Here is a 20,621-nt window from a genome sequence, read left to right as displayed (position 1 = left end):
CGGAAGCTATCCGCTGAGAGACACTGTTCTTGTCGCGGGGCCTCCTGCAGACGCAAGAGGCGTCCCCGTCGGTGGTGGGCGGAAGCGGAATCGAGGCTGTCGCGGCAGGCATCGTCACCGGCGCGGCGGGCACTGTGGTCGGCGTCACCGGCGACGTCGACGACGACGAAGCGTGCGTCAAGAACGTGGCCCTGGTGCTGGTCGAGGGACCCGACCAGCAGCAGCAGCTGGCTGCGCTCGTGCTACCTGACGCCGCGCAGCGCATGTCGGGCTCGGGACCCACCATGGTCCTGCAGGTATGTGAACCCATGCCCGCGACACTATCGCATGAAGTGCACCCCCCCCCTTTCTCTTTTGTCCATGTCTCCCTTTCAACATTCAACATTCTGTAGTAAGCGTGACCTTCAGTGACCGGCCCTACTGTATGTGATCAGTATTGTGCCCTAACGCTTCTTCCTTCCAAGGTGGGAGGTGGCCGGTTCAAACACCTTGTGGCGTACATTGTGAACCGACTACCGGTGAAACGGTGATTACGTGCAGCTGTACTTGGCGTCTCATCGTGGAGAACACAATTAGCCGCATAGCGAACTATAGCCATGGATGTGGTTGATAATTGTGGAGGCTGTTCGACGCGGCGTCACTTTAATTCCGGCTGCAGAGTTCTACTTTAGTCTTTAGATTTGTCCTGTTGCTCTTCCTTTCCTCTTTCCTTTTTCATCCCCTCCTTCCTATCTTCCATTTCTGTGTTGCTGTCACCTCCCTTCAGAAGAGTAGGCAGGCGTTGTGCCCCTTCCGGTGGCAGTTGCCAGCCTGCTCCTCGCTTTCCCTCTCCTGTTAAGTGTGTATATGTGTACATGTGTTCAAAACAAATAATAATAATAATAATAATAATAAAAATACCCCAACTATACCAGGACGGCAGCACTCTACTGGAGCTTGCTTTTGGAACGTCTTCGTCGTTCTTTTCCTCTTTGTGGCAGGGTAATGGTGGTACGTCTGTTATATTCCGAAGAATGTTCACGCAAAATTGAGTGCACAGGCGAAGCAAGTGAATACACAAGCTGCGCATGAGCACGGATGCATTGAACACACAGGCACTTCGTCCGTGTTCACTATTGTGCTTCAATGTTCTTCAGTGTGCGGGAAACGCACTTTGATCTCACCAACAAGGCCACGCATCTACTATCGTATTCTCTTTCTCGTGAATTCCCTGCACTATACGAGACCACAAGGGCGTAATGAGCGCTTGGCGGCCAATCAGAAAGCAGGCAAGATGGTGAAGACAACAACGGCGCTCCCGATTTTCTCCTTCCCCCTCCTTCCCTTCCTCCCCATTTCCTATACAGTGCACTTAGCGTTCGCGCTCCTGATTTTCTCTCCCTCTTTTCCCCCAGTGCACTTAGCGTTCCCAATTTCTGAGGAAGACAACGGCGCTCTCGATTTCCTCCTTCCCCCTTCCTTTCCTCCCCATTTCATATACAGTGCGCTTAGCGTTCGCGCTCCTGATTTTCTCTCCCACTTTTCCCCCAGTGCACTTAGCGTTCCCAATTTCTGAGGAAGACAACGGCGCTCCCGATTTCCTCCTCCCCCCTCCTTCCTTTCCTCCCCATTTCCTATACAGTGCACTTAGCGTTCGCGCTCCTGATTTTCTCTCCCTCTTTTCCCCCAGTGCACTTACCGTTCCCAATTTCTGAGGAAGACAACGGCGCTCCCGATTTCCTCCTTCCTTTCCTCCCCATTTCCTATACAGTGCGCTTAGCGTTCGCGCTCCTGATTTTCTCTCCCTCTTTTCCCCCAGTGCACTTAGCGTTCCCAATTTCCGAGGAAGACAACGACGCTCCCGATTTCCTCCTTCCCCCTCCTTCCTTTCCTCCCCATTTCCTATACAGTGCACTTAGCGTTCGCGCTCCTGATTTTCTCTCCCTCTTTTCCCCCAGTGCACTTACCGTTCCCAATTTCTGAAGAAGACAACGGCGCTCCCGATTTCCTCCTTCCTTTCCTCCCCATTTCCTATACAGTGCGCTTAGCGTTCGCGCTCCTGATTTTCTCTCCCTCTTTTCCCCCAGTGCACTTAGCGTTCCCAATTTCCGAGTAAGACAACGGCGCCCCCGAGTTCCTCCTTCCCCTTCTTCCTTTCCTCCCCATTTCCTATACAGTGCACTTAGCGTTCGCGCTCCTGATTTTCTCTCCCTCTTTTCCCCCAGTGCATTTACCGTTCCCAATTTCTGAGGAAGACAACGGCGCTCCCGACTTCCTCCTTCCCCTCCTTCCTTTCCTCCCCATTTCCTATACAGTGCGCTTAGCGTTCGCGCTCCTGATTTTCTCTCCTACTTTTCTCCCAGTGCACTTAGCGTTCCCAATTTCTGAGGATGGTTGCCATGTAGATGTGCGGATCTAATAAAATGCGCGCGCGTCGTGGTCGCAGGACGGTGAAGCTGTGGCAGCGGCTGCGGCCAACGGCCAGGCGGGAGGCGTGACGGCGGCGGCCGCGTGGCGCGCCTACTACGACCACCCGCTCACGGCGGCCACCACGGCCATGCTCAACATCTCCGAGGAGCAGGCGCTCATGTACGAGTACGCCGGGGCACTCAAGCAGCAACACCAGCAGCTGCAGGCGGCCGTCACGCTGCCGGAGATATGGACGTGAGTGACCCGTCAGCCCTTGCATGCATGCACTCGTACACGCCACATACGTACATGCACTGCGCTGACGAGCCGTGGGCGCCTCTGGAGCTGTAGCTGACTATTACGAAAAGTGACTTGCTCTATAGACGGTGCAGGCTTGTACAGACTGCTCAAGGCAATACACTCGCTTGTAGGCTGTAACAATACTGAACGTGAGCAGGGCAAAAACGAGACGGGACGAGCGCGGGAAGAGAGATAAATCTTTATGGCGTCCCTGATGGGGTCCAGGGGTGGCGGAGGTTGGGAGACTAACCCCTCCCCACTCTTCCTCAGACGGCGGCCGGTCCTTGCTTTCTGGCGGCGTCTTCGGCCATCAGGACGGCCCTGAGCTGCTCATCTGGGTCCAAGCTCAGCGGCAAAGTCTCCCACTGCTCGGCCGTATTTATGACTCGTGTAGTGTTAGCGCGGGAGAGTCCAGTCTCGTTTTCGTCCCCGTGCTACTTTTGCTTTGTTCGCGTTTACTGTGGATTACCAGCTAGTCCTCAGTCAGCCACCTCATAACGATACACTCAGAACTGTATAAGCATCTCAGCGATGAAGTGAAATTTCGGTGCAGTCGGCCTTTGCTAACCTTGCGACGGGGCGACTCCCGTCGATCGCGCAGGCACGCCGTGACCGTCCCGGCCACGTCCTCCTCTTCGCCGCCCACGACGGTGGTCAAGAGCGGCCACGTGTCGCCGGCCACGGTGCAGGCGGCGGCGGCCGCCATCGCGGCCCGCCAGGAGGACCTCTTCCTGCCCAAGGCCGAAGTGCCGGACGCCGGCGGCGGGGGCCCGGGCTCCGCCGGGGACCCCCTCGTCGACGCGGCCCTGAGCGGGGAGCCCAAGGCCGAGGAGGTGTCCGCCACGGTGATCACCATCAAGCAGGAGGCCATCGAGGGCACCAAGTCGGACGACATGCTCGAGCCCAAGAGCCCGTACTCGCCCGTGTTCGCCACCGTGCAGCCGGCGCAGCCGTACGGCGGTGACCTGTTCAGCGTGCTCACCACGAGCACGTTCGCGGGAGGCAGCAGCCCGCCCAGGCCCGTCTACTCGGCCGCCACGGAGTACTACAGGTGACGGTCACGTAGTACATACTGTCGCAGCTAGTACTTTCTGCTCCTATGGGTAAAGCACCCTTAAACTTCGTCACGTAGCGCCAAGCTTTGAAGAATGCCGCCTCCTCCTCGCGCGCGCTGGACGACGCCGCGTCGCTATTGGCCTAATAGCATCACGTGGGCACTTGTGCCGTGCTTCAGCGCCATTTTCGCTCGAGAAGCGTCTACTGCTCAGTGGCGAGAAGCGCATGTTGGCGCCGCTGCTACGCTCGAGCGGTGTAGGCGGCGCCACGGTCGAGGAGGGAGCGTGAAAGAGAGGAGATACGAAGAGGAGTGAAGGCGGAGGAGGAGAGTGCCGCTACTTTACGAAGTTTAAGGGGCTTTACCTATGGTCGCTGGCGGGACATGACGCCACGTATGCATACAAGCTAAACACGCGATTCGTTGCTTTCGCAGGCCCAGCACGGTGGACTATTACGCGACGGCGACGACCACGGGCACCGACCAATACCAGCAGGCAGTGCGGCAGCAACATCTAGTGGCCGCCGCCGTGGCAGCTGGTGGTGCAGGGGGCGCCGCGGGCACGTACGCTGAGCCCGAGCCGGGGTTCGTGGACCGTTACATCCGCCAGAATGGCTCGGCGGTGGTCAACGGTTACAAGAGCGGCATGCTCACCGTCGACCTGCCTTCTCCGGACTCGGGGATCGGCGAGGCGACAATGACGCCCAGGGAGTCGGCAGGCCTACAACAGGTATATTCAGACTATTGTGTTCAGACATCGTACTAATTTCTTTTATTTTTCTTGTGCAGGAATATTTTTTTTAATTCGGATTGGCGGAATTAAGTGCCTCTAACGCAGTCGTGGTGACATCATTTCCCATCGTGGAGCTTTCGCGCAACCTAGCTTGCGTGAGACTGCATGTGTTGGGTTACGTGGTATACTGAGTCACGCGCTGCTCTAATGCATTCGAGAGTTTTAGCCTGTCTGTAAACCTATGTACCGGACACAGACATGCGTAGCCGTGCTGGTTTCGCCACCTTGTGGTGCTGACGTAAACTAGAGGACGCAAAATTTATCTTGCTGGATTTCCTCTCCTCTTCTTAAGTTAAAGAAAGTGTTGAATGAATGCCATTACACTTGAATCGAGTATATCCTATCTGCCCGTGTGAACACGTCGGCGACAACCGACAATCATTAGTGCACAAGGGATTTATTCGATTCTTCGAGAACAATGATGTACGCAAGAACATTTCTAACGCACCTCTGCTGCCATCAACAGAGTTAGCTTCCACGTGTACGCATACTACCATACCCCCAGAATACGGGATACGTAGACTGTAACATTAACACTGACGGCGCCATCTTGCGACGTCCTATATCAACCAAAGCGCTTAAGCCTCTTATTGCAATGACAGGTGACATGTAATTTATCATGTATCTGATGGCGTAAAGGTGTCTGCAGCAACATAATCCCAAGTATATAACGATCATTCGACTAGAACAGCAGCAAGCACCATAACGTTTCCGACTTTGCAGTTCAACAAACCCCGACAAGTTGTCGCTACTATCGTAGATGCGGCCGTCCATGCCGCTGGTGTACTAGTATTTCGTAAACTGCAATATGAATACGAACAGACAAAAACTCCATTTGTGTAGCAGGACCATGCAATGCCTCTCATGCTGCTTTCCCAAACTTTCCCCACAGATGTTCGACTATGACATAACGCAACCGCAAATCCTTGCCTCCCCCGAGCAAACCAACGGCACGACAAGCAGTGGGAGTCGGCCAGGCAGCTCACAGTCCATGCGGCGATCATGGCACGATTTCAGCCGGGCATCCGACGCTGACAAGATTCAGATACCAAAAATGTAAGCGACATTCCCGTGAAAAACGCTACATGTCACGTGTCACCCTTCGACTTTTTGGGCATACAGCGTAGCCTACTACTGACTTAGATGTATTTCTCTGCACTCAACCTAACCGCAGAGTCGTTCGATACTACTTTCGAAGGTATCAAACGACTTTGCTGGCAGTAAATTTAGGAGTAAGCTTGGAGACATTTCTCGAGCATTCTTGGACTTGTGAAATTTGTCACGTGCATGATTAGCCAATAATTTATATCGGTATCTCGAGCTTGTTCATGCTACTAGTCTACTAGTCTGAAATTGTTTAGTGCTAAAACGCTCTATGCGAAAAAAATTTTACGCGTGATATACAAGCGGAAAAAGTCACGTAGAGCTCGCTAAACAATAAACGGTCTTGATACCGAAACTAAAATAAGCACCGCCATTACTGCCCTCAGGAAGTGACGCATGATCCACAACACTGAGAACCAGCGTGGCTCTTAGCGCTTCACCTTCTAGTATGGCTTATTATACTGTCAGAGATTAGGCGATTTCCGCGCAGGCAAAATTTTTTGGATCCACCGTGCTGGGATTTACGTCATGTCTGCTAACCACCAGGCACACCATCTGTATGGTGCTATGCAAGCAAAAAAGAAGTTGGACAATCACCAGCCCTGCAACTTTTCCATGATTGCTTCCATTGTATATCCTACTCATTTATAATCATTGAGCCAAAGTGAAGTTTCCTCACAGTTTACAATGATATAACGAATAACCTTTAGACTTTATGCGCCCAGTTGGAACAAGAAAAGGAATGTGCGTTGTCTAGCTCTTTGCAATCGCACGTTGGTCTTCTACGTTAGCGCGAACGTAGCGGCATTGCAAGCAAACAAGACGGCGGCTTAGTACTGCAGGGCCGTGATCATGACGTGATCATAGCGTGCGCGTAGCGCGACCTGGCGGCGGCTGCTAGCACCAAGCGCAGTCCGCGCCGAAATCGTGCTCTCGACACGATCCGTGCCGGCCACAGGCGCCAGCCAGTGCTCTTGATAAAGCGATGATTGCTATCGTTCCTTGCGGGTTCTTATTCATAAATGCTTTTTTTAGAAGATGCTCTTCGCTAGTACTGTTTCGAAAACTTGTGGAGTAACTTCTCTGCCGAAACTTGGAAGCATCTACTTAACGAAATTCGCGACTGAATCAGGTTTCCCGCTGCAAGTGCGACTTCGTTATACAATCGAACCTCATTATAACGAACAAGGATATAACGAATAACCGGATATTACGAGCTAAATCAAAAATATTTTTGCTGATCAGGTTGGAACAAAAGTATGCTTATAAGGAATATCGGATATAACGATGCCATTTTTACGTCGGATACGATTTCGTTATGCGAGATTTGACTCTGTGGAGGTTTCATTGTATCTGTAATTAGAAGCGGATATCAGCATTCTAAACACTCTCTGTCGTTATAAATAAGGTGCAAGAACATAAAGTGAAAAAGTAGAATGCAGCAGTACATTTTGGTTGTAGTTCAATGCGATGTTCTGTTATGTCACATGTATATTTACAGGTTAGTTGTAACACAGCAGTGCCATCAAGCTCAATCCTCTACTGTCACCATTAATAGATTACCCACAGCAATCTGGGCATCCTATAAGATAATTTAAGGTCCCCTTAGTCAGGTTACCACTGCTCTGAATGTGCTACACAAATGTACACAGTGAGTCAGATAGCTAAACAAAGCCTTCGTTAAATTTCATATTTAGCCCTAGCTTCGATCGATCTTCCTGACAACTTGCAGGTGTAGATTGCATCATAATATACTCCAGATTTGTTTCACAGTTGCACACTGCTTATACATAAATGCATAGACCATGATTATTCATCGTTGACTCCCTGTTTTTCATGTTTCTGCAGCCAATCAGAAGTAGGGTTCAAGTATTACCTGGAGTCTCCCATCTCGACAAGTCAGAGGAGAGAAGATGACAGGATCACGTACATAAATAAGGGTGAGCTATCTTCTGGCCCTGTTGTCTAAATCATCATCATCATCATCATCATCATCATCATCATCATCATCATCATCATTTTATGTCCCATACTGGATGGACATCGCTTCCGGAGACCTTCAATTACCCCTCACCTATGTGTGGCAAATCCATTACCACAACACTTTATCGAATCCTCTACTGTCCGTGAGTGCATTTCCCTTCCCTTGGAACCCATTGCGACCACGTAATGTGAATCTATTGTACAATGTACCAACTATTGTAGATCCTACCACATATCCTTCCCAACACCATTACTTGGTTTAATGTGAACTAAAATATTGTCCAGCTGCCTTTGCTCTCAACCCAGAAATTTTTGAGGAGGGTGGACATCTTGAGACCCGAGGAGGGTGGAGGGGAGGGAGGTGTCACACGCAGATAGTAAGCCTCATTTTCGTTTTTGAATTGTACATTCAGCAACGTTACATTTCGGACACATTAACGAAACAAACGCGAGCCAGCAATACATCCTACGATCACCAAATTTCACCAGGACGAAAAACTCGACATCTCTCGGCTATCAAAATGTGCAAAACAAGTGACAGTGATCCACATCTGCTGCAGCCAATAGGAGTGCTTTCCGGGTCAAAGTGGCAGCAGCATCAAATAGCGACACTAGTCTTTTTTTCAACTTTTTGTTTGCTGCTATATTGTGCTTATTTTTTTGTATGATGGCTATTTGAAGATCCAATCTCTACTTGTTAAGATGGCTCCAAAATGGCGGCATTACATCAACAGAAAACCGCACGCTCCTTGAGCCGGTGGCACTTCTCGACACCCAATTATCTACCGATCTTTGTAGACAGCTCATTGCAACAGTGTGGTTTTCAGAAATTCTAGATCAGTTTTCTTTCTAACATTTCGTCACATGATAAAGCAACACCTGCAGGGATGGCAAAAAAGAAATATGCAGACATTTTGACCAAACTGACCATTCTAATGACCAAGTAGCCCCTCAAAAGTGTGGGTGGGAAACCAGAGCAGCAGACAGAATTTTCCCTGCCTCCTACCGTGGGAAAATTCTGCATCTGATGCCAAAATGAATTTGCTTAAAATGCATGAAACAATTTGTTTGTTGTAGGCAAATGTGGTGTGCAATCACTTATTGCTGTTTCTGGGCTGCTCCTATCAAATGGTGCTAGTGGCCTAGTCAGGCGACCTACTGTTGCCTTTCGCCCCGGCATCACGATAGTGATGTATTGTCTAGTAAATAAATATAGTCCATATTGCCATTTGTTTTTCTCTCTACAGTAATCGTTTTCATGTCGTGGCTGCTATATTTGCTGAAGAAATTGAGTCAGGTTGGTTCTTGATGTGTACCCTTTGCTTCAGCAGGTCAGTTCTACGGTATTACCCTCGAGTATGTCCATGACCCGGAGAAGCCTCTTCGAAATACCCCAGTCAAAGTGAGTAGTTTGCAGTTGAGTTGCTGTCTAGAGAGAAAAAAGAAACAAACTATGGTTTGATAACCTGTTGTGTGCAGAACTGTAAAGCTTGTTCACCAGCAAATAGCTTTTGCTTTAAAATTTTGATCAGTTTCTTTTTTAATTCCCAGGTTGTGAAGATGTTCCTAATGGCTCTGTCGAAGTGCAAAGGAAGTTCATTTGTAAAGCACGAAAATTATGCAGGAGATCATTATATGAAAAATTAAAAACTATTGCGAGAAATGCGTATCAATTAAACAGCTTTGCCTCCTGTGGCTAAAGTAGAATTGTGTTTACATCGTGGAGAATGACATCATTTCGTAGGCATCTGCTTCTTTACAATCGTATTCCAATACAAATGTAATCACTGAGTTACCTTATTAAACTGAAACTGAATCTATCAGAAAACAGGGAGGAAATAAAATATGCTGCAGGGCTCATTCACTCATTGATTCCTCACGCTTTCAGAGCCTCATCATGCTTGTGTTCCGTGAAGAGAAATCTCCCGAAGATGAAATCAAAGCGTGGCAGTTCTGGCACAGCCGGCAACACAGCGTCAAACAGCGAATCCTCGACGCCGGTAGGTGATGCTCGTAGTAAAAGTCTCGTTCACTGAGGAGTATGAATGTGAACTAAATGAATTCACTGTCTTCTACAACTAACACTTCCTCTTCTCATCTGTCCGTTTCTCTGCATTGCAGATGCCACGTGAGTAGCAACTTTATTTTCGACGTGTGAACTATGTGCTGACGTCACCCACTGGATTAGCAGTAATGAAAAAAAAAAGCACTCCTCATGTTTATTGTAGATTTACACCGTAATGCCTATGCTTAAACCTGTACTTGCCTTGTTGATATACATAGTACAAAGCTTACTTGTGGCACATAAAAAGAATATTAAAAAGACCTAGTAAGAGTCTTACTAGGTCTTTCATTCTTGTGCGTCTCGTTTGTGTGTTTTGCTTTCTCTGTCTGTGTCTTGTTTTTGTGCTAGTACTCTGTCCTTACTAGTACTTCCTCATTGCTTTCCTCAATAACATCTCCTAGTACTCACATGGTGAAACTAATCTGTCAAATACACTACATTCATACAGTCATAAGCGTACTCTTGTGACTGTTTAAAGGTATTTCAAAACAGTGTCACTTCTGCACAGGCCGTTCCTTATGGCGCAAAACTACAGACCTAAGTAGTGCATTGAAATGTAGATCCATAATTGGACAAAAACACGTGTCTTGCACAAAATTGAGCACTGTGGAAGCAATTACTTATTTTGAAGACACAGCACGCCAATGCATGGCTACCTAATATGTGGTAGGTGAATAGATAAGTTTAAAACAACACATGACGTAAGAAAATGCCTGTCTGTTTGTCTTGAAATGGTTAGTAAGGTACATATTTACCCATGGAGAATTGGTAGACAGCACAGCTTATAGTGCAGGTGCTTGTTACCAAATCGGTGGGCTGCTCGAGAGACAAAATGTTTCTAATGTGCTTTTGTAGATATACTTAACTTTCTCTATGCAGCCCCCCTTGGCCCCATTATAACATATTTTTACGCTGAGGGTACTGTAAAAAAACAAGTCAATGAACAAACAACTTGACTGCATGCATAGTGGAATTTGATATCATGGCGGACTCCATCTAAGGTGTTCTTTGTACAACAGTATCATCATCCGAGCTTTTGCAATGGTAAGTGAGGCTGAAGAAGAATTTGCAGTCATGTTAAAGATTGTGCAATTCAGTGACTTGAAACTCAAGAGTTTTGGTGGCCTGTCCCACTTGTGCAGAGACATCAGAGTTCTCGGTACCACTTCAGCGTGTGGTGATAGATATTGTTGTGTACCATGCTGATGTTGTTTCACTGCCATTTCTGCAGACACAAAGAACAGCATGGGCATTATTGGCCAGATTGAAGAGGTCACTCACAACGCCATCGCATTCTACTGGAATCCCCTCGAAACTCCCGCCAAGGTGCGTCATGCTTTCCGTTTCCTGCTTGATTGAAATTGTTTTCCTTTAGTGAAACCTAAGGTTTGATGAAAACTCGGCTGGTCGTGGCACGGTACAAAGGACACCGACCACAGAAATAAAGGTTTAAAAGAAACAAAAGACGTTTGGACTCCCATATACGAGCCTTTTCCAGAAACATGTAGTTTGTGAACAAGACTTTTTGTAGTTTCTCATAAGTGTTCTCTAAGCAGCTAGTAGATATTTTTATGGCACAGTTATTGCAATCAGGAAACAATCTTTTACTGTGCAGGTGAATGTGGCCGTGCAGTGTCTCAGCACAGACTTCAGTAACCAAAAGGGTGTCAAGGTGAGAACCATAAATTTTTTTCATATGGCGCTAACATTATTGTACTACAACAGTTTCCACAATCACATCACTCCCTGTTCTACACTGTGGTACATGAAAGCAGTGAACTATTACCTTGTGAGCATGTAAATCAGTTTGCATTAGAAGCTATTACACTTTTGTTTACATTGCTCACCCCTGCATTCTTTGTTCAACACCCCAAAATAACAGCGTGAAAAATATCCACTTACAAAATGTGGACATAACAGTAGACAACAATGCTCAAATCCCTTTGTAAACAATCACGCACAGTTATTGGCTAAAAGCAAGGTTCCAAAGTGAATTTTATTTGGTATTTAGTCATTCTCTCTCTCCCTGGCACGCTGTTGAAAAACACTACAACTTAATAGCAAATTTCACATGTGCTTTGTTTCCCTTTCTATTGAAACTTCTGGCTCAAGAAGTACATGCAGGAGTACTCTAGATTCTCTCACTTTCATGGAACATAGAGTACATCAAAACTTTTTATATGTTTATATTTGTTCCTTTTGTAGGACTGAAATTATCATTTATGTAGATATGAATACATGAATAAGTTGATCCTACTTGGATTTGACTACCATTTATTATTACTCACATCCTTGGCTCTACAGGTTGTGTGATTTGAAGATGAACATTCTACAGTTGCTGTTGTTAGCTATAAGTACTCCAGTCATATTTGACCCCATGTCACATTGATAATGAAACTCCAGTGAGACCGTCCAAGCACTACTTCTTTAGGTGCAATAAAATACTTGCCTCATGGCACAAAAAAATTCAATCCATTCATCTTGTGCATCGGTGACCTCATCCTTTCGCATTTAATTTTAATGAGCAATAATGTATTTTCTATTGAATCAGTATTGTGCACAACATGACCAGAGTAGGAATGCTTTCATTTCACGGCTTTTGTTTTAGAACATTCTTGTATAGTATTGTTTAAGTCCAAATAGCCATTTTGTTGAGCCAGTCCACTGAACTCTCAGAACTCTACTCCAGCACCAAAACATTAAGGCATAAAATTTTTTCTCTCTCTTATCTTCTCATCTGTGATTCGCACCAACACAACATGACAAGAAAAGCAAAAGTGCATACTACTAACCAGTCGTATCTGGGTTTTCATGCACTCTACTGCACTACACTTTACCCTGACAATGACCAACGCAATTGCTCGCATGAAGCATTCGGGACAACTACATGGATGCTTAAAGATTACAATTTTCACCGTCTCATGCAGGGTCTGCCTCTGCACCTGCAAATCGACACCTACGATGAATACAGGGAAAGCTGCACCCCAGTCCACCGAGGCTACTGCCAAATCAAAGTCTTCTGCGACAAGGTAATTATTTCCACCCACATTTTCTCACACACAAGTGGACCACAGCACTCAACTTCTATTGTCATAACCGCCAATGCTACAGTTCAGAGGGCTGTCACAAATGGTCCATTTGTCATCTCGTTTACATGAACGTGACAGTGGCATGCCACATGGTTCGGCTGCATCATGGCAATTGCTACACATGCGACAGCGCTTACATGCAGCCCATTCCTCTTCCTCCGAAACAAGCCGGAACCTGGGCCGGAATAACGTAAAACAGATTGGAATAGCTTTACGTTATCCTGGCCCCGTTTACGGTAATTCGGCACTGGCCGGTGAGGCAAGAAGGGTGTACGGTGGCAGCCATCTTATTTTCCTCTCTCCCTCAAAGTGATAGACTAGCGTTTACGTAATCCGCATAATGCTACATCTCGAACTGCCCTCTTCTGTTGTATCAATGTGGTTTGCTTTCCCAGTACATTATGGCCGTATGCATGCATGCAAAGCATTAGAAATGTAATGTGATGTAACACTTGTCACATTGTTATGTTCAGTAAGATTTTCTGACCAGCGTTGTTTCAACAGGTTTGACTGTATTGTTGGCATAAATAAAACCTTTTTTTTTTTTCGCGTATTATGGACAATATGCTAAGCACGATGTCTTCACACTTGCTTGCAGGGCGCTGAACGAAAGACCCGTGACGAGGAACGGAGAGCGGCCAAGCGAAAACTCACCGCTACAGGCAGTTAGCTTTGGTTTCTTCCCATGAGTGATGCACGTGAATGCGCTGCTTTGCTGTGACATGCAGGAGAAGAAATGGCAGCTTCCTTCTCTACTCGGAGCTCTTTAACACTCTACGTGGAGCTTTCAACTCTAATAAATGCATTCTCCAGGATTATCACCCTAGCATGTGCTTGCTAACAATTCTTGGCGGTAACACTGCGGTAAACTTGCTTGTCTTGAAACTTCCATGCATTTGCTTGTCTACCATAGCATGCTCATAAGAGTCATAAATGCTGTAAAGGCAGTTAGGCTGAAAAAGGTAATAAGAGGTGTTCAAATCATGATCCTTAAAGGTAAGCAAAGTATGAATGAAATTATTTATGGCACCAGATTGAATGCCAATAAGAAGGCAAGTTAAGCATCATTGGTGATGCTTAACTGAGTACTGTTCTTCTTGGGTACTTCTATATTTAGTACACTAGCTGGGCTCACAATTTTGCTTTACTGGTTCATGAGCGAGCGGGAAAATCACACCTATTTGTTTCATATCTGTTAATCAGTTATTCTTACTCCAGTGTTAATTATTGTGTGGATCATACAAAGACTGCCAGCAAAAATAATATTCCGAATTTGCAATTTACTGATATGTTTTAAGAGACCTGGCCTGCACAACTGAAGCTGGTGAGGGTGTTTGTGCGATTTCTAGGTGCACTTTTTGTGGTCTAATGGGTAGAGCATCAGGCGGCTGTGCCAAGGGAACCAGGTTTATTATCAACAGTCATCGTGAGATGAGCTCTGCCGAAATTGGAAGCTTATTTTTGTAATAGCACATACCAAATGCACACATGCGCATGTTAAAAGTTTCTGCTGTCGATTGTGGGCCCAAATAGCATGGTTGATTTAACACATGTATACCAGCATGACCTGTCACGTAATTTTGTCCTGCGTTCCACCTGCAACTAACCAACCAGTCACTGATATTCCAGGATGCATGCTGGAACTCCAAAGCAACAAATAGGAAGAAATACTAACCAAAAATGACTGAAGCAGAACATTCATTCCACTGCTAGCACTGTTAGCTGTTCTCCCACTTGGCTATCGCAGCCTGGTTTTGTCACCGATTTGTAAACATGATTGGTCACTGTCCTTACCCAGTTGCTATGGTAACCATGTGTGAAGCTTGAACCTGTGAGGTGGCTAACAGCTCCTACTGTTACAGTGGAACCAATATTTTTGTGCAGTGACCCTCCATAACTTCTTTTTCCAAATTGACTAATCAATAGTTTCAATGCTTTTATAGTTTACAGTAGTACAGCTATTTCACTCTTGCTTCCGCTAAAATTGCTTTTGGGTTCTAGTAGCCTGAAGTCTGCTGTTGGCACTCCTTTAAGGTCCCATTTACAAGGATCAGGCTTACAATTTTATATTTAAAACTCGGGCAACATTAGGTCGGAAGAGATTCACCAGAATTCTTAACTGCCATACTGATGCTGTCCTGACCATGGCTGTTTTCACAAAGAAGTAATCTTCATGCAGACACCCAAAGCATCTGTGGAAGTTGTGTGTGGTAGCTACTACTAGTTCTGAACCCTGAATTGTGTAATGTGTGAAAAAATTAACTCATTCTTTTAAGAGTAAAGCACCATACTAAAAGAGGGTGTGCGCATTTCATCTGCAGATGGGCGCAAGAAGATTGAGGAGATGTACCACCAGTCCTGTGATAGGTCCGAATTCTACTCCATGAGTGATCTCATCAAACCTCCAGTGTTGTTCACACCTAGCGAGGACACAGACAAGGTAAGCTGCACGAAGATTATGCACACCACCTTGGTGGGCGCTCTAGTGCATACATATGGTAACAGCCTAGCAGCGATTCTTAAAGCTGCCAGGATGCATTGGTGGAAACTAAAGTTGTCCCTGCTCTGCCGCAGGTATCCGGAATGGAACTCAGTTTCTACACAAGCCAAGTGATCGTGCCGGACGATCAAACCTCTGCCGAGTAAGCATGATGCATAAATATTACTACATTCAAGCTGCCAGCAAGAACAGTGTGCACGCTATATATAAATCAAACTTTACTGAATGTAACATGGAAATCACCCACTTGTAGTGTCCAAAATGTTGCTGTAGCTTTGGCAGGACAAGGGTGCGGTAATAAATAGTTAAGTGGTTCAGAACGTAGAACGCACAGATCGTTTACATATTTGTTTCTTGCTTTGTTAAGGGGGGGATGCGTAGCTGAAGAATAAACTTTTGAAATGCTGCACCAATTTGGATAAAGAATTTTAGGGATGGTTTATCTTCTTGTCAATAGAATGTGTTCTAAATTTCAGCACTCTAGCGCAAACAGAAAAGAACTTATAGCTGTCATGTTGAGCAATCTGGTGTGTCAGCTTAGGAATACTACCATTTCAAAAATAATGAAGATATACTAATTATTTGATTAGACACCCCTGGATCATATATAGTGCAAGATAGGCCAGCTGCGTATATTTTATGTCATTTCTGTAAAAACGTCCTCACTTTAAATACGAAGCTCTCTCCTTTATTCTGTTGTCATTGTAAGTCAGACATCCAATAATTCTTTGTGTTGGAAAATATTTAGGGATCTAAAAAGTAGCTCATCTTGTTCCTGAGGAGATTTCTGTCTAGAAACCACCTTGCAAGCAGATTTTGGCGAAGCAGCTTGGAAGTGATAGTTTTCCTAGAGGTTTTGTTTGGCCAAAAAGTGCACACTAAGACAAATTAGCTCAAAGATTTCAGAACACGCTATCTTAAGACCAAAAATTATTAAAAAATATTAATAAAAGTGCCCTGCTTCATAGGTCTGACCCTCTCCTTCAGTTCGAATTTAGACATTGAATGTACAGAATATAGGCACAATATATGCATACATTATCATCAATGATTTAAAACTGATTTTTAACAATCAATGTGGTGTAGAACTTCAAACACCATCAAAAGAAATAGGAGTTCTAGGAGCATGGGACAGAATCCTAGAGATATCACAGCAACAAAATAACGATAGGTGCTCTAACTAATTACAACCGTAAATTGTACTTGCTTCATTGACATCAAATACCTAATCCAATCCATGCTGCAATCACACTACAGAACTTGTTTCAGATTAGAAAGGTGCTCATTCTGAATATATCCTTGCGTAGAGTACCGTTTGGCCTTGCCATCTCTGGCCACATAAAATGAGGGGCCTTACTCAGATCAGTCAGGTTAATATACACTAGATGGGTTTTCACAGGCCTTATACGATTCTTGGAAACATATATGGGAATAATCGTTCTGTTGTATTGTGGCAGGTGCAATGACACAACAAAGTTAGTTCATACTGTGCCTGCCGCAGCACGACAGAATGATGAAGTTATACGAACTAGGCCTTTTTCAAGCTCTGCTTACTTTCAATATATCTGAGAACTCCTGAGTTGAAGCACTCAGCCTTCTTTGAAAAATAAAAGCATTGATAAAATCAGCACACTAATTTTTATATTGCAGATAATTCGTATGTCTCGACTGCACTTCCACAATGACCCCACTTCTTATACGATAAATGTTAACCAGAATTTCACAGTGCTTGTTTAACAATATTTTAGAGTGTGATGCACATTTACTGTGAGGAATTATGGGTACTGACACTATACTTTTGAGTCTTATTATTATTATTATTTTTTGCTTTAACTGAAAGATCACTACTTTTAAACCCAGAAAAGATACTGTCAAATCTCAAACTGCCATAAGAAATTTAATATAATAGCTCTTCTACAGCCACTTTCAGGTTCCTTTCTACTGTGTTGCAACGTAATGACGCAGTATGCACTCCTCTGGGGGCAGGACATGGCAACGTTTTGACACTTCCTCCGTCTCACTCTCCGTCTCCGTCTGCTATGCCTGCTACATCATGCCTCACAACGATTAGCTGCATACGAGGTGACCGAGTGAGCTGGAGGGAGTGTCAAAATGCTGCAATGTCCTGCTCCCACGTAACCACATACATTGCATCGTGACGTCATGACATCCTGTCCTGCTGGGAAAAAAAAAATTGGCTGTAGAAAAGTTGACTACCCGAGGCTTGCCAGTGTTTCTCTATTTCTAACGTTTAGAGGTCTAGGATCTTCGTTTAAAGCAAGAAGATGAGTGCTCAAGTATATCATGTCGGTAACACTGTGTGACTTCAGAAGATGTGCGCGTTGCCATTTTCTTTTAGTGCATAGAATGTCATCAGAACCGTTTCTGTGCGCAGAAAGATAAAGCTACCCCCTGACGAGCTCCCAGCTGCTGCTGTGGCGGCTGCTGACTGGCCTGGAATATTTGGGCAGGCCAGGTACGATTACATCGCAGTGTCGAAGCGTTTTATCATTTTCAGATGGTACATGCATGATAGCATCTTTATTTTTTTCTGCACGACTGATAACAGCAGCAGCATCATTTGCACCAGCTGGGAAAAGTCCTATGCCTCTTCCATCTCCCTAACTTTCATTCCTTACCATCATATGCGAAGGCTTGTGAGCCATAAGAATAAAAATAAATTTCTCACAGCCTGTCATGCACTGTGAAGCACTTATTGTTAGGTTAATTGGCAAAAGAGAGAGAGAAGGGTGCACAAGTTAAACCACATACAGTGGTAGCAGGCGGCATTCTTTTTATCTTGTGAAACGTTGCTTGCTACATATCGACAACAGGCACAAATAGATACATATACAAAAATAAATGACATGCAGTCTGTCCTTATTTCTGTACACAGACCTGTTCATGCCTATCGTATATGTAGCCATGCACTAATCTTTAGGGGGAAGTTTTAGCTGGAAGTTCATCTCCAATTTCTGTGTTTGGACATGTATGAAATGTGGACATGCTTTCCGCTGTCACTTTCTGAAACAGTTTCAGTGAAATCTGTTTTCCTCGGAAGGGAAGTACTGTTGGCTGTTCCTAACAAAATTTTGATTAAGGGTCCCAAATTCTTTCTGCAAAAATTGCCAATGATTTGCCAAGCTCCGCATCAAAAAACAAATATGACAATTTCGTAAACTACATCTGTTACAGCATTCAAAGCAAAAAAATTTGATAGATTAAGCTGTACAGAAGCAGCAACCCACAGCCCAATGTAAAACTACTGTAGCATTGCTTCTTTATATTCAAGCCACTACTTCAGCTACAGAATAAGTTCTTCTTTTCCCCATTTCCTAATTTTCCTTTCATGGCTGATAGTATATCACAATAACGTCCCCATAAACGCATACAATTGCTTTCTGAAATGAAGCTGAGGCCATCCCTAAATCTTACAACTAACACAACTATCTTGCACATGTTTGTGGCTTTGATCACTGAATGAAGTCCACTGGCTTGACAAAAAGTTGCCATTTCATGCCAAATTCGGCCATGCTTGCTCAAAAGTTTAGCGACATGCATAAATTCAAAGAATGGCAGAATAGTGTTACAATAGTACATGTGACCTCTTTCAGCCATGAAACAATTGTTCTGTTTGTTGTCATTCTTGTGTCACTGCCACCATCATTTTTGACAACAGAAGCAAAGGCAGAGAAAAAAAAAATTGGAAAAGATTGTGAAGTATGCAGAGTTTATTATTAATTTGTGCCTTTTTTGTCTGGTATAGTACAAAAAGCTTTGTCTTGGGTAATGACACCAATGAACCTCATTCAATGCATGCAAGTCACAGTGATTCTAAAAATAATTGTAATATCCCATTAATGTGCATGACCTGTACAATGGAACTGTAAACATGGTTAGATGCAGTGGTAGGTGCACTTTAATTAGTACAAATTCAACCAGACAGTTGTTCTTGCATGGCCACTGAACTAGTGTTGTCATAACTGAGCTGCATTTTGTAGACATGTTATTAACAGACATCAAACCAATAGCTATATCTCGTGGCAAAGTCCCTGTAAGTGACATTTTTAGATAGCCTTGAATGCAGTCATTAAAGAAATAATGATAATGATGCGCCTTGTTAGCAGTTTCGCTGTAAATACTGATAGTCATGAGTAAAAATGTAAAAACTTCGTTCACTAAAGAAAAATTAAATCCTTACAAAAATGGACTTCTGTGCAGATATCGAGGCTCAATCTTATGCCCGATTGTACACTCTTTGCTCTGTATCCACTGTCGCTTCAAAAAGATGGACGAAAATTGTATTCCTTTCTACACATCTTCAAGTAAACTTACTTTACCTGCAGGCTCGAAAGGAGGGACAAACTCGAAACATGTGCCAACACTGACTCGGCCATCATCACTCCACCACTTAAGAAGCTGAAGGTGTTTCCAAGTGATCGAGGTAGGTGTGAAAATGATTTGTGATGGTGGTGGGTACTTTTGAAACCAATAAAGCAATTGCTTGGGTAGACTCTTTCGTAATGGCACATGGGGGTAAGGGACATATCAATTGGTCGACTTATCTCACCAAAATAACATAAGTGGCATTTGAGGTGAAATATGATAACTTTCTGCTTTTTATGCTTACGTGTTTCATCCATATGAGCAATAACAAACTGCAGTAAGTAAATGCATGACCATAGCCAAAATCAAGTCATGTTACGAGGCCCTATCTCTGACCCCACGTACCTAGATATCGAAGTGTGATTTTCAGCTGTCATGGCTTACGCCAATGGAAGTGGAATGCAAAGATGGTTCTATTACACTCAGAACTTAGTACTCATTGAACGACGATGGTGCCCAGTATGAACCTGAAGCCCAACGTATGGCCTCAGTGTAGTTTTTGATAATTACCGAATTAATCATCATTGTGGTGGCTATGGTGTCTTGCTGCTAAGCAGAAGGCTGTAGATTTGGTTTGCGGTCATGGCAGCTGCTCTCTGATGGAGGCGTAAAGCAAGAATGCTTGTGCACTTATGTGCATGTTAAAAGGACCCTGAAACGATTTTGATGAAACATACTGAGTTGTTGGCAGATCCTTCTGATCATTGATTGACTCATCTAAGTTCTCTGCATAAAGAGTGTAATTTATTATAGGGTTTTAAAAATGTACATCACTACCGATTGCAGCACGCCACTACCCTGAGTTTCCAGCCGCCCCTCGTCAGTATACGAAAGGCTCGCAATCAGTGGTTCTGGTGATGCATCTAGTGGCCAGCATACTTTTAAAAAATGCTGCATTGCAACTGCATTTTGATCCTTTGTTGCAAGTGCTTAATGTTTAACCCTTTTTGGAATACCAA

At 44.8% G+C, this 20,621-nt stretch overlaps 1 protein-coding gene across 5 annotated transcripts in view; it reads left to right on the top strand.

The window, feature by feature from the left end:
- grh (grainy head) overlaps positions 1–20,621 on the top strand; it is a 154,801-nt gene that overhangs the window by 124,844 nt on the left and 9,336 nt on the right. For 2 of the 5 annotated variants that reach the window (XM_070540353.1, XM_070540357.1), the window contains 16 exons: positions 51–296; positions 2,426–2,643; positions 3,290–3,739; positions 4,178–4,472; positions 5,428–5,591; positions 7,488–7,579; positions 8,951–9,024; positions 9,511–9,622; positions 10,919–11,013; positions 11,303–11,359; positions 12,615–12,716; positions 13,375–13,441; positions 15,098–15,216; positions 15,351–15,418; positions 17,672–17,752; positions 19,623–19,720. In XM_070540353.1, coding sequence (XP_070396454.1) covers positions 51–296; positions 2,426–2,643; positions 3,290–3,739; positions 4,178–4,472; positions 5,428–5,591; positions 7,488–7,579; positions 8,951–9,024; positions 9,511–9,622; positions 10,919–11,013; positions 11,303–11,359; positions 12,615–12,716; positions 13,375–13,441; positions 15,098–15,216; positions 15,351–15,418; positions 17,672–17,752; positions 19,623–19,720 — 2,338 coding nt within the window. The remainder of the gene's footprint in view (positions 1–50; positions 297–2,425; positions 2,644–3,289; positions 3,740–4,177; positions 4,473–5,427; positions 5,592–7,487; positions 7,580–8,950; positions 9,025–9,510; positions 9,623–10,918; positions 11,014–11,302; positions 11,360–12,614; positions 12,717–13,374; positions 13,442–15,097; positions 15,217–15,350; positions 15,419–17,671; positions 17,753–19,622; positions 19,721–20,621) is intronic. The other 3 variants (XM_070540355.1, XM_070540354.1, XM_070540356.1) reach the window with 3 other exon arrangements.

Source organism: Dermacentor albipictus, chromosome 6 (assembly GCF_038994185.2).
Source record: "Dermacentor albipictus isolate Rhodes 1998 colony chromosome 6, USDA_Dalb.pri_finalv2, whole genome shotgun sequence".
Lineage (NCBI taxonomy): Eukaryota > Metazoa > Arthropoda > Arachnida > Ixodida > Ixodidae > Dermacentor > Dermacentor albipictus.
This window is presented reverse-complemented; position numbering and strand designations above follow the sequence as displayed.